Genomic DNA, 12,370 nt, shown 5'->3' on the forward strand with positions numbered 1-12,370 from the left:
ATGGTCGTACGTTTTCTTGCAAAATGTCTTGATAAACTCTGGAATTCATTTTCCCATCAATGACAACAATCCGTCCAGGCCCTGAGGCAGCAAAGCAGCCCCAAACCATGATGCTCCCTCCGCCATGTTTTACAGTGGGGATGAGGTTTTGATGTTGGTGTGCTGTGCCTTTTTTTCTCCACACATAGTGTTGTGTGTTCTTCCCAAACAACTCAATCTTGGTTTCATCTGTCCACAGTATATTTTGCCAGTAGTGCTGTGGGACATCCAGGTGCTCTTTTGCAAACTTCAAATGTGCTGCAATATTCTTTTTGGACAGCAATGGCTTCCTCCATGGTGTCCTCCCATGTACTCCATTCTTGTTTAATGTTTTCCTTATTGTAGATGTGTCAACAAAAATGTTAGCATGTGCCAGAGATTTCTGTAGGTCTTTAGCCGACACTCTGGGATTCTTCTTTACCTCATGCAGCATTCTGCGCTGTGCTCTTGCAGTCATTTTTACAGGATGACCATGCCTAGGAAGAGTAGCAACAGTGCTAAACTTTCTCCATTTGTAGACAGTCTGTCTTACCGTGGACACATGAACATCAAGGCTTTTGGAGATACTTTTGTAACCCTTTGCAGCTTCATGCAAGTCAACAATTCTTGATTGTAGGTCTTCTGAGAGCTCTTTTCTGCGAGGCATGGTTCACATCAGACAGTGCTTCTTGAAACCAGTAAACCCAAAACAGGTGTGTGTTTTTTAAGGGCAGGACAGCTGTCAGCAACACATCCAATATCATCACACTGATTAGAGTCAAGGTTGGCTCACTCCTGGCTCCAATTAGCTCTGGGAGAAGTCATTAAGCTAGGGCCTCACATACTTTTTCCTCCCTGCACTGTGAATGTTTACATGTTATGTGCAATTAAACCATGGCAACATCTAATGTTTGTGTAGTATTATGTTCAGCAGACTGTGTTCTTCTATTGTTGTGACTTAGATGACGTTCAGAGCACATTTTATGCCCAATTCATGCAAAACTCCACGTAATCCCAAGGGGTTCACATACTTTTTCTTGCAACTGTATATGGGGGATGAATTACTATATGGGGGGATGAATTACTATGGGGGATGAATTACTATGGGGGATTAATTACTATGGGGGATTGTTAAATCTAAATTATGATTCGGCATTTATATTGATGGCAAGCTTGCAAAATATTTGGTTTTTATGATTAGTCATAATTAATATTAATATGTGTAAGTGGTCTTTGACAAATGGTAGTATTTACTATTCTTCAATTATAGCTGAGACCAAAAGATATACAAGTTAAGCTGAAATAGTATATACCAGTTGAAGGTTGAGTATGCTATATTTAGGCATAAAAGTATTTGGTAGTTATGTCAAGGTTATTAGAAGGGACTTACTATTACAGTACGTATTTTAATAGTATTTGTTTGTATTTAGTATACGTTTCTAACATTGATACATATATACATTGATATGTTCTTAAGCTATACTATACTTTAAATATAACTGAGGGTTACGTCATTAGCTTATAATATTATTTACATCAGCATACATATGTTCCTGTCCATCAAACATCATATGTATAGTATCCCCTCCCTTTTATGAAATGGCTTTGCTAAGCAGTAATACTTTCCATAGAAGGTATTAAGATCACTAACTATGACGTACATTTGCCTCATAAAAGACCATCGGATAACGGACAGAGAGACTCACACACACACACACTTACGCTAACATGACACTCTTGCATACACACGTCTGAGAAGCTGCAACAGGTGCTGCAAGACAAGACAGTCATTAACGTCACTTCAGTCTACTTCCGTCTTCTTTCTCGGACACAGAGAACGGACAAGGACATGAGACGCACATGGCAAGGACAGCCATGACAGATAATGGTGACTTTGTTTTAAACGTTTGCTTGTCATTTTACATGGAACTGTTCATAATACACTTTACATTGTTATTTTACACCATTGTGTGATAGAATAAAATCACACTTCATTTTTTATTTCAATGGCTCTTTCATTCATAATCGCCTCAAGACACTAGAAGAAGTATTATATGTGTCTAAAAATCCAACAGGGATGAATTGCTATATGGGGGATGAATTACTATGGGGGACGAATTACTATATGGGGGACGAATTACTATATGGGGGATGAATTACTATGGGGGATGAATTACTATATGGGGGATGAATTACTATGGGGGATGAATTACTATGGGGGATGAATTACTATATGGGGGATTAATTACTATGCTTACTATGGGGGAATATTACTATGCTTACTATGGATGACACATACACATCATTCATCTACTCTTGGTCCGGCCCCCGGGTCCAATATATGAACCCATTGCGGCCCTCAAGTCAAAAAGTTTGCCCACCCCTGAACTAGACCATGTAGTGATTAACATCTGAGTAATACAGTGCATAAGTAATGCATTTGGAGATATGGAGAAAACAGTTCCTTTACCAAGTATCTGCCATATCTTTACACTGGACAAGTTAGGTAAGAAAAGTAAGAATTGGTTCTAGCTGTGCATGGTCTAAAGGATAAGTTAACTTTTTGGAACATTTTACATGTTCCGCCAGTATTTAAAGTGGAACATGCAACATGTTCCAGCTCCTGCAACCTCTCCCCTGATTCCCCCCTCAGTGTGACAGTGGGCAGGGGATCTTCTTTCTGCACCCATTGTCACAATTAAAAAGCAGTGTGGCTATGCACGGTTCTGACCACATGGCTACATCATTCATTCACAGTTTCCTGTGAATTAAAGAACTACAAGTACCGTCATTCACCTTGGCAGATGTCTTGTATTTCTGAATGAATTGCAAAGGTGCTGATGAGCACCCTTGTAGTTCATTCACAAGCCCTTTCAAACTGACAGTCTGTATGGAGGAACAGGCTAAAAACTACAGGGTTTGTCTGCAGAAACCTGACATTGACCCCCTGATCCACTGATCGTGGGTGCAATGCTTTCAAAGCTCCTGCAGGAAAAAAAAAATAAATGCACATTTTTATTCAGCAAAAATATGTGCACTTATTTTTTTGAAAAGGGTGAATTGCACATCTTTATTTGTTAATGAAAAGCAAATCTTGCCTAATACAATACTAAATGAAGTACTTGAATCATGTACTGTATCTCCCATGTGTTTTAGCTCATTCTCCAATGTTACCTGTATTACGCTGCCATGAAAGAAATTTAGGGTATCCCTCCCTCGACTGTCCCGGCCTACACGAAGGAGACTACTCAGTGTTCTGCGAAGTGAGGCCCAGTGCATTGCAGGAAGATCTGCACCACCATCTAGTGAAGACATGGCTCCTTGCAGGTCTCTTTCCACTACACCCTCCTTGCAGCAGTGCAGCAGACAAAGTAACTATTTAAAAGAAAACAAGAAGAAAAAAATAAAAGAAAATTTATAAAATTGTCAAAAGTATACACTGGAGGTCGGCAAGCCATAGATTGCAATCGATTGGTCAACTGCGGGGAGCGAGAAGGTGGATTGTGACCATGACTCTGCCTCCCCCTGCCTCCACTGCTCTCATGTTAACTGCAGAGCAATGATCGAGAGGCAGCAGAGTGCTGGATGGAGGGCATGGGCTGGAGCTGATTCAGTTACTGGTTGCTAGGTGGTCCTAAGAAAACTTAAGAGGTGAGTTTCTTTGTGCATTTAATAAATAAAAATAGGAATTTGTAAAAAAAAAAAAAACTAAACAAAAAAAAAAAACACACCTTTTTAACATGATTACTTTGGTCTTCCTGTACCAGTCGCTGAATGATATTCCCCAAAAGTCCATGCAGTGAGTCAGGAAATCCAATAATTTTTTTGGTGAGCATCTCAAACACACCAAACACACGCAGTTCCTCACAGGCAAGGGACAACCACAGAGGATTTGCTGAGGAGGATTTCTGAAGAAGTTGATGAAGCTGTTCTGAGCTTAATGTCTACATGTGGCAGAAAATATATAGCTTATATGTATATTCAAATGTACTTGTGAACTAGTTATGACTGCTTTATTATGTGCATTTGTGAGTGTTGTACAAAGTTAGAAACATACTGTATTAGAGCCTACATAAAGCAATGTACAGAAAAATTTAGAATGGGATGCCTCTCAAATTTCAGTACTGACTATACTGCATTACTCCACTAATCCTGTCCATCTACAGAGAAAAACTGCACTGATTTTAGGTTGTTATTTTATATTTCTTTTACATTACAAGTTTTTTAACTGATGTTTTATATCTTTTCTTCTACTTCTATAAAATCTGTTTTACAAAAGAGGAAAGTCCATCTGGAAATATTGTCCACCCAGCTCCTCTTCTGCACCACCATCTTTGGATATTCCGCACGTGCATGGATGTGCTGAAGATCTGGCAGAGACCTATAGCACATCTGTTAATGCATGGGGGTACTGACACACATGCACGCACTCACAAACTGCTGGTTTCTGATAATGGATCTTATATTTGCTTGAATAACCCAGCAGAACCTCATGGTGTGCATGCATCCTTCAGCAAAACACTGGACATCCCAGGAGATAGCTGGGTCCAACATCATTCTCCCCTTGGCGAAGAGGGAGGAAGTGCTGTAGCACAATGAAAAAGATATTTTAAATGGGTGAATGTCTGCTTTAACCAGGGGCAGACTGACCATTTGGAAACTCGGGCACTGCCGAGGGCCCGGGGTCAGTAGGGGGCCCCATGAGCTGCCCCTGGTACCTTTTTTTAATAGGCTTTTTTGAGTTTGGGCAAGGACACAGGGGCCCCATGATCCCCTATTGCCCGGGGGCCCCATGAGTTGTCAGTCCGCCCCTGGCTTTAACCACTTTGTACAATTATGTACAGCATATGTAAGTGACGTTTTTCAAGCAGTTATAGCAGGGCAATGATTGCAGCTGTCAGCCATAACCCCAGTATTGTTTTTCTCAGCTGTAATGCCCTACATTGTAAAAGTGATCCTAGTGGTTAATTAGCCACTGGATTGCTTTTACAAGCGGCAGGAGGGGTCATCCCTCCATCCCCTCAATTGGGCTCTTCCATGCAATCGGGGGGGCATGGTACTAAAGCCAGCAGTTCTGCCAGCTAATCATAGAATGAAGCGTCCCCAGTTGTGTAAGAGACCAGAAGCAATAAGCATTTTGTCACTTCCGGTTAGGGCAAATGTAAACAGAGCCTTTTTTTTCTGGAAAGCACAAGATAAATGTTTTCTTTTAATCTCATACTTTTAAGGGTAGAGGAGAGATCTGGGGTCTTAAAGAGGACCTGTCATGCTTTATTGCTATCACAAGGAATGTTTACATCACAAAAAAATTTAAGGGACAGTGTAAAAATAAAAAAGGTTAATAAAATAAATAATAAACTTTTTTTAAGCACCTCGGTCCCCCTGTGCATGCACACAGAGGCGAACGCATACGTAGGTCACGCACGCATAAATGTAAATATTGTTTGCAACACACATGTGAGGTATTACCACAAATGTTATAGTGAGAGCAGTAATTCTAGCGCAAGACCTCCTTTGTAACTCTAAACTGGTAACCTGTAAAAATGTCTTGAAGTGCTGCCTATGGAGATTTTTAAGTATCTTAGTTTGTTGCCATTCCAAGAGTGTTCGCAATTTTAAACTGTGACATGTAAGGTATCTACTCAGCATAACATCATCTTTTTTAGGTTACCAAATATTGGGTTATAGATTATGTTTTTTGGTGTATTTTGTTTTTAAATTACATTTGAAAAATTTCCCCACAAATACTGTGTGACATAAATAATGGCAATGACCACTATTTTATCCTCCAGGGCATCTGCAGAAAAAATAAAACAATATGTGTATATATATATATATATATATATATATATATATATATATATAAAATGTTTGGGGATTCTAACTAATTTTCTAGAAAAAAAAACTGATTTTTACATGTAGGAAAGAAGTGGCAGAATAGGCCTGGTCTTTAAGAGGTTAATAGGCATAGTTTCTGCCACTGACACCAACAATGGGGCACTATTCCACCCACTGACACAAATGATGGGGCACTATTCCTCCCACTGACACCAATGATGGGGCACTATTCCTCCCACTGTCACCAATGGTGGGGCACTATTCCTCCCACTGACACCAATGATGGGGCACTATTCCTAACACTGATACCAATGATGGCTCACTATTCCTCCCACTGATACAAATTATGGGGGTGCTATTCCACCCACTGCCACCAATCATGGGGCACTATTCCTCCCACTGACACCAATGATGGGGCACTATTCCTCCCACTGTCACCAATGGTGGGGCACTATTCCTCCCACTGACACCAATGATGGGGCACTATTCCTAACACTGATACTAATGATGGGGCACTACTCCTCCCACTGATACCAATGATGGGGCATTATTCCTCCCACTGATACTAATGATGGGGGCACTATTCCTCCCACTGATACCAATGATGGGGCATTATTCCTCCCACTGATACAAATAGTGTGATACTGTTCCTCCCTCTGCCACCAGTCATGGGGCATTTTTCACTGCCACTGACACCAGGACTTTTTCTATTCCTAACGCTGATACCAATGATGGGGCACTATTCCTCCCATTGATACCAATTATGGGGGCACTATAACGACATTCAGATGTGATAAGTTGGAAGAGCAAGGCCACAGCTTTATTAAATTTCACTTAAGCAGTTTCAAACATAGATATTGAACTTTAAACCTTAACTTCTTCACGCCAAGTGTACGCAAATATGTGGCATCTCAGCGGCTGGGCGTTGACGCCGAGCAGCCGCATATTTGCGTACCATTTGTAAACAAACGTGCTGAGAGCGCATGCCCTGCGGACTCCAAGCACATGTGTTGACGTCTGCGGAAAGGTCCCTATCTCTCCTTGCGATCGGGACCTTTCCGATCATGTGACTGCCATTTGTAAACAAACGTGCTGAGAGCGCACGCCCTGCGGACTCCAAGCACATGTGTTGGCGTCCACGGAAAGGTCCCTATCTCTCCTTGCGATCGGGACCTTTCCGATCATGTGACTGCCGTGACAGCCATTCATGGCGGTCCCATGACCCTACACCCTGCCCCCCGACGTGGAGGGGTTAAATATTACACATTAATCTTAAACCTGTGCCAGTCACAGTTAGACTCTGAGCACTCCCAAAAACGTAACTTGACCTAGTCTAAAGGCCTGTCGTTACCGTCAGTTCTGGAGAGCCCTAGACTGGTCTAACTTCCACTGAAGGGCATAGCCTTTTAAAAGAAAGCTTTTCGCTGGCAAGGAAAAACTGCTGGAAATGCTGTGACAACCGACCTAACTGAAAGAAAATAGGGGCGGGTGGACATACAACTCTTCCTTTTGCTGCTTCCACGGTGATGAGATTTTACGTCACTACAGAGTTTGACAGAGTTCAGGCACCGCCCACTCAGTCTCTGCCACTGACTGACCAATCACCTTCAGCCATTTGGGGCTCATCCACTAGCACCGCCTTTGCTACTAGGCCATACTCTCCCCAGTCAAGGCTTCCTTTCCCTATGGGATCAAAGGGCCATCATTCTGACTATAGCTACTGCATTCTGTAAGCAGGGGTCTACTGATAGGGAAGGATAGGTAAGCATGTGAGAAATGGATGAAAGATACACCTGCTGGTTGGGTATGTATGTTGTAAATACAAAAATATTCATATGTAATATTTCATACTTACCTGACTAAATAAAAAATGAAAAATATGGTAAAAAAATGTAGTCTTTAGTCCTGATCATAATAAACAAAGAAAATATATGCAAAATTAGTCGAAAATTCCTTTAAGGGTATATCCACATAGTAAGCTTCTCTCATTTTGTGATTAGTGTTAGAATTTATGACTTCTAAAAAGTACTGCCTTTACCTTGCTATAGCGGGACAGGTACATGGTAGCCAGGCGCTGAGCGGTGTCCATAGGAAGAAGGTCCAGGTAAAGACAGTAAGGTGGGGGATCACTGTGGACAGAGACTGTTGGTATACAGCTCATAACACACTTGCAGCGCTGAGGTAGAAATCCTGGAGTGCTCAACCAGGACAGGAGGTCAGATACATCAGAAGGGTGAGAGAACTTGAAAGCAAAGTTATTGCAACATTCTAATAAATAACTACGACACAGCTGATGATCTCATATATTCATATACACATATTGCCAGGATCATTCATTATTTCCTAGGGTAGAGTATACTTTTTAAATTAGGTCATCTTAGTGCCAGTTGGAGAGACAGTAAACATGAGATCAGACAGCCAGGACTGTTACCAAATTTACAATATCATTTGTTTTTGGAGATTGATAATACAGGACAGTGACAGTCAATTTCACCGTAACCGAATCACGTTGTCTTCTTATCTTTTGTAGATTTCAGCAGTAAGATTTCAGCCCCCTTAACAAGGTCATCATTTCTGAATTAACTTACAGTAAATGTACCTATAACATAACATGCATGTAGTAAATGTAATGTGTTCGTTAAGCATATCTGATGTGTGTGGCAATCTCTATATTGCATTTTTCATTGTGTAAATAAAAACAAACAAAATAAGGTAATCAAACTAAAGAGTATGTAAATTCCTGATTTGTATCTGCTGTATCATGTACTTTTATGAAAAAGTATCCTGTTCTCTTTGTATTGCTTCCTGTGACTGAAATCCCTGGTGATCCTGCCAGTACCTCTGCTTTCCTATTGAAATCTGACCACACTAAGCAGGAGAGCACACCGTGGTCAGTTCTATAGCTATGCTGGAAACTCGGTCTGCTCTCCTCCAATAATCAGACTTGTCCTGCATACCCCCCTGCACAGCCATTCACTGGGAGGATTGGTGTCCTGCTGTTTCTCCTCCACCAGCTCTCTATCCCGTGAGAACAGAGGGATCACTTATAAGGCTGCATTCACACTTGGATACACACTGGATTCTTTCTTGGATACACAGAATATAGCTGGACACTAACATTTATAGGTAAAGTTGATCCAGGGAATATCCGATTGCCTCTCAGGGGATCAGGAAGGAATTTTTTTACCCTGCAGGAGCAAATTGGATCATGCTTTGCTGGTTTTTTTTGCCTTCCTCTGGATCAACTGTGGGTATAAGTCTATAACTTTTTTTTTTTTAAAGTTTGAACTGGATGGACTTTTGTCTTTTTTTCAGCCAGACTAACTATGTAACTATGTAACACTTGAGTGTTTTGCAGCTTGAAGCTTTAAAAAAGCTCAAACTTAAAAAAACCAATTGTTCTCTATGGTGCCTGTTCACATCTGATCGCACGAATAGGTACCATAGAGGACAATTGATTTTTTAAGTTTGAGCGTTTTTGGAGCTTCGAGTTTCGAGCTGCAAGCTACAAAACACTCAAGTGTGAATGCAGCCTCAAAAAAAGGAAAAAAAGTGTTTATAATTTTTTTAACATATACTGTATATACCAGGGGTGGACTGACAACTCATGGGGCCCCCGGGCAATAGTGGATCATGGGGCCCCTGTGTCCTTGAACACTCAAAAAGGTACCAGGGACATTTCATGGGGCCCCCTACTGACCCGTGGCCCTCGGGCAGTGCCGAGTGCTCGAATGGTCAGTCCGCCCCTGGTATATACACAAATGTTTGCATTTCATTTCTATTTTAAACTGAATGGGTTGTTTTGCAAGGTGAGGGTTTACATATACTTTAAGATTTTGTGAATTTATCCTATTATGGGAAATTCAACAGCACCATTTGGCTTTGTGATGTCTATACCAGGGTGAAAATCAAGTGGGAAAATCCCACAAATGTAATCCACAGCAAATTAAAGAAGATAGCATGTGATTCCCCTAATCAGCACAATATCATTTTTGGATAGGATAATAATAAAATGCCAAACATTAATGTCACCTGGTTTACAGCATCAATAAATAAATATGAAACAGAATTTGCCAGTCTGGCAGTGGACTGAAGTGCCAGTTCCAAGATTGCTTTCATCTCTTCATTTCTCCAGCATTCTCCAAGCTTCAGAAGAATATCCTCGAGCTCTGAAACAGTCCAAATTGAAAAGCATTGTTCCACTATACTACACTGTATACATTTACATAAACAATAGATACTACACTTGTATGTAACTTTTTTTAACTATTCATAATTACAGCCTTTCTTGACCAGGGTTCCTCCAAAGGTTGCTAGGGGTTCCTTCAGAAATGAACAATATCTGCCTTTCAGATAAGTAACCACAGACACCTACAGTCACCCTTTTTAAGCTGTAAGTGGAGGCAATCATTTTTACTGACCACCAATGTAAGGGTCATTCTTCCCACTGGCCACTAGTGTGTCATGGTGTTCCTTCCAATGATCACCAGTGTAAGTTGGTCATTCTCCCTCTGACCATCAATCTAAGTGAGCCTTCACCAAAGTAAAGGAGCTCTTCCCTGGCCACCATTGTAAGGGGACATTTTTCCACAGACCACCTCTGTAATAGGACACTATTTTATTTTACTGGACGTAATTATTATTATTTGTTTCCTTTCATTATTGTTACTGAATATGTTGTAATATAGAACAATTTTGCGTGAGCTGTAGCTACAGTAATTATTAGCAGGGTTTCCTTGACACCCAAAACTTATTTCAAGAGATCCTCCATGTTATAAAGGTTGAGAAAGGCTGAATTATTACATAAATACTAGTAATTTTTTTTTTTACCCAAATAAACACAGCTCTGTTAAAGCCCAATTAAACGTTTAGTTTAAATAAGTTAAATACATCCCAGGTGCCTAAAAAAGTGCATAAAGTCTTACAGTTACTTACAGACTTAAAGCAGCCACAGCCTGAATAGAAAAGCCTGTACCCTGCTAGCATGCTGCAAAGAGGAACTATTGCTCTCTGTGTGAAAGCAGTGAATTGTCTGCAGAGGTCTGTCATGCCCCCTGCTGAGTCAGACCTATTTTTCCACAATCAGCAAAGCTAATTTCAGATTGAAAAATGTTATCTTTGAATCAGCGGAGGGTGTGCTGGACCTCTGCAGAGAGACCAGTGCTTCCACACAGAGAGCAAGGGTCCTTCTCTGCGGCATGCTGGCAAGTGACAGGCTTTTCTAATTTCTATTGTGCGGTTTCTACTGGGGAATCTAACCACTTATCAAATACTGCTGTAGTAGATAGAAGGTGAAGCAGCCAACTTGGGCACACACTAAGTAGAATATCATACTAGGATAAATTTTAAAGATAGCAGCTGTGACAGACTGAACTGGGACCAGGGCTTTTGGAGGGGACTAGGGGCTAGCCTTCTACCCTGTGATTATGGCCCTTGGAGGAGACCAGGGATTTTGTCTGCTTCTCCCAATCAGAGCATGGTAAAATGCAGTTCAACCTCTGATCCCATGGAGAGAGCAGATCATTCTGTAATGATGGACAACAACGTGAAGAAACGCTGAGAGCGAGGCTTGGATTCATTCTCTGAATAAAGACAATAATGCTTCCTTCTGGAGTGGATGGAAAGGCGTAATATTAATCTTGTACAGGTTAATGGTCAGAGGAAAAATGGTGGCCCTCCTGCAGACTGGGTTGGAGAAGCACCTCCACTTGGGACAGAAATATTTATCAACAATCTCCCTCAAGAAATCTATGAAGATATATTATTTCCACTTTTTCAGACAGTTGTATGAGTTTTGTCTTGTGATGACTTTTCTAGTGGACAGATTACACAGGTGGGGGCTAGACACCTAAAAGACAGCATGTCTAATGTACTTTGCGTATTCAGGATTGGAGGTGCCAGACTGTCTGGGGTGGGCTCCCTGGCTTGTCTAGGTGCTTGGCTGTTGATTAGCTTACTGATTACTGTTAGATGTACTGTTCGATATAGTATACTGATGATATTACTGGTTAAAGGTTGCATTGTTTAGGATCATGTGATCAAGCTCTTATCCTATTTTGTGTGGTATAAATTCAGTGTGAATTTTCAATGAAGGGGAGTTCCAGTTGCACCTAAGCTAGTGTTGTCTAGTTCTTGGGTGCAATGCCCAGCTATAATTCCTTGTTCCCGTGTCCCAGCTGTGAGAAAGCAGTTTTCAGTTCAGCAGGTGGTCCGCCACATTAGCTAATAACCTACCAGTGTGTCTTTAGAGTGTGGGAGGAAACCAGAGTACCCAGAAGACCTCTACCCATGCACAGGAATGATAAGCAAACTCCATGCAGATATAGACTTTTTGCACCTATTGTTTTTATGCATCTGGAATATATCTAGATGATTTAATCATATGACGTCCTCCTAGAACCGCGTCCCGCGCGCCCACTGCGGTGCACACCTGGCACTCACTGTAACCACTGCGTCCTTTGGACACAGCTTATCACATGTCACAGTAAAGGGCCAATACCAGTGGCTCTTTACC

At 41.2% G+C, this 12,370-nt stretch overlaps 1 protein-coding gene across 1 annotated transcript in view; it reads right to left on the bottom strand.

Annotated features, from left to right (window-relative positions):
* Positions 1-12,370, bottom strand: part of LOC149447689 (telomerase protein component 1-like) — a 49,798-nt gene that overhangs the window by 10,524 nt on the left and 26,904 nt on the right. The window contains exons 8-11 of the mRNA XM_089652192.1: positions 9,889-10,025; positions 7,895-8,098; positions 3,750-3,962; positions 3,193-3,393 (exon numbers count right to left, since the gene is read on the bottom strand). Of these exons, the coding sequence (XP_089508318.1) occupies positions 3,193-3,393; positions 3,750-3,962; positions 7,895-8,098; positions 9,889-10,025 (755 nt within the window). The remainder of the gene's footprint in view (positions 1-3,192; positions 3,394-3,749; positions 3,963-7,894; positions 8,099-9,888; positions 10,026-12,370) is intronic.

Source organism: Staurois parvus, unplaced genomic scaffold (genome assembly GCF_062004578.1).
Source record: "Staurois parvus isolate SC_StPar_1 unplaced genomic scaffold, SC_StPar_1.0 ptg000673l, whole genome shotgun sequence".
In the NCBI taxonomy this organism is placed as follows: domain Eukaryota; kingdom Metazoa; phylum Chordata; class Amphibia; order Anura; family Ranidae; genus Staurois; species Staurois parvus.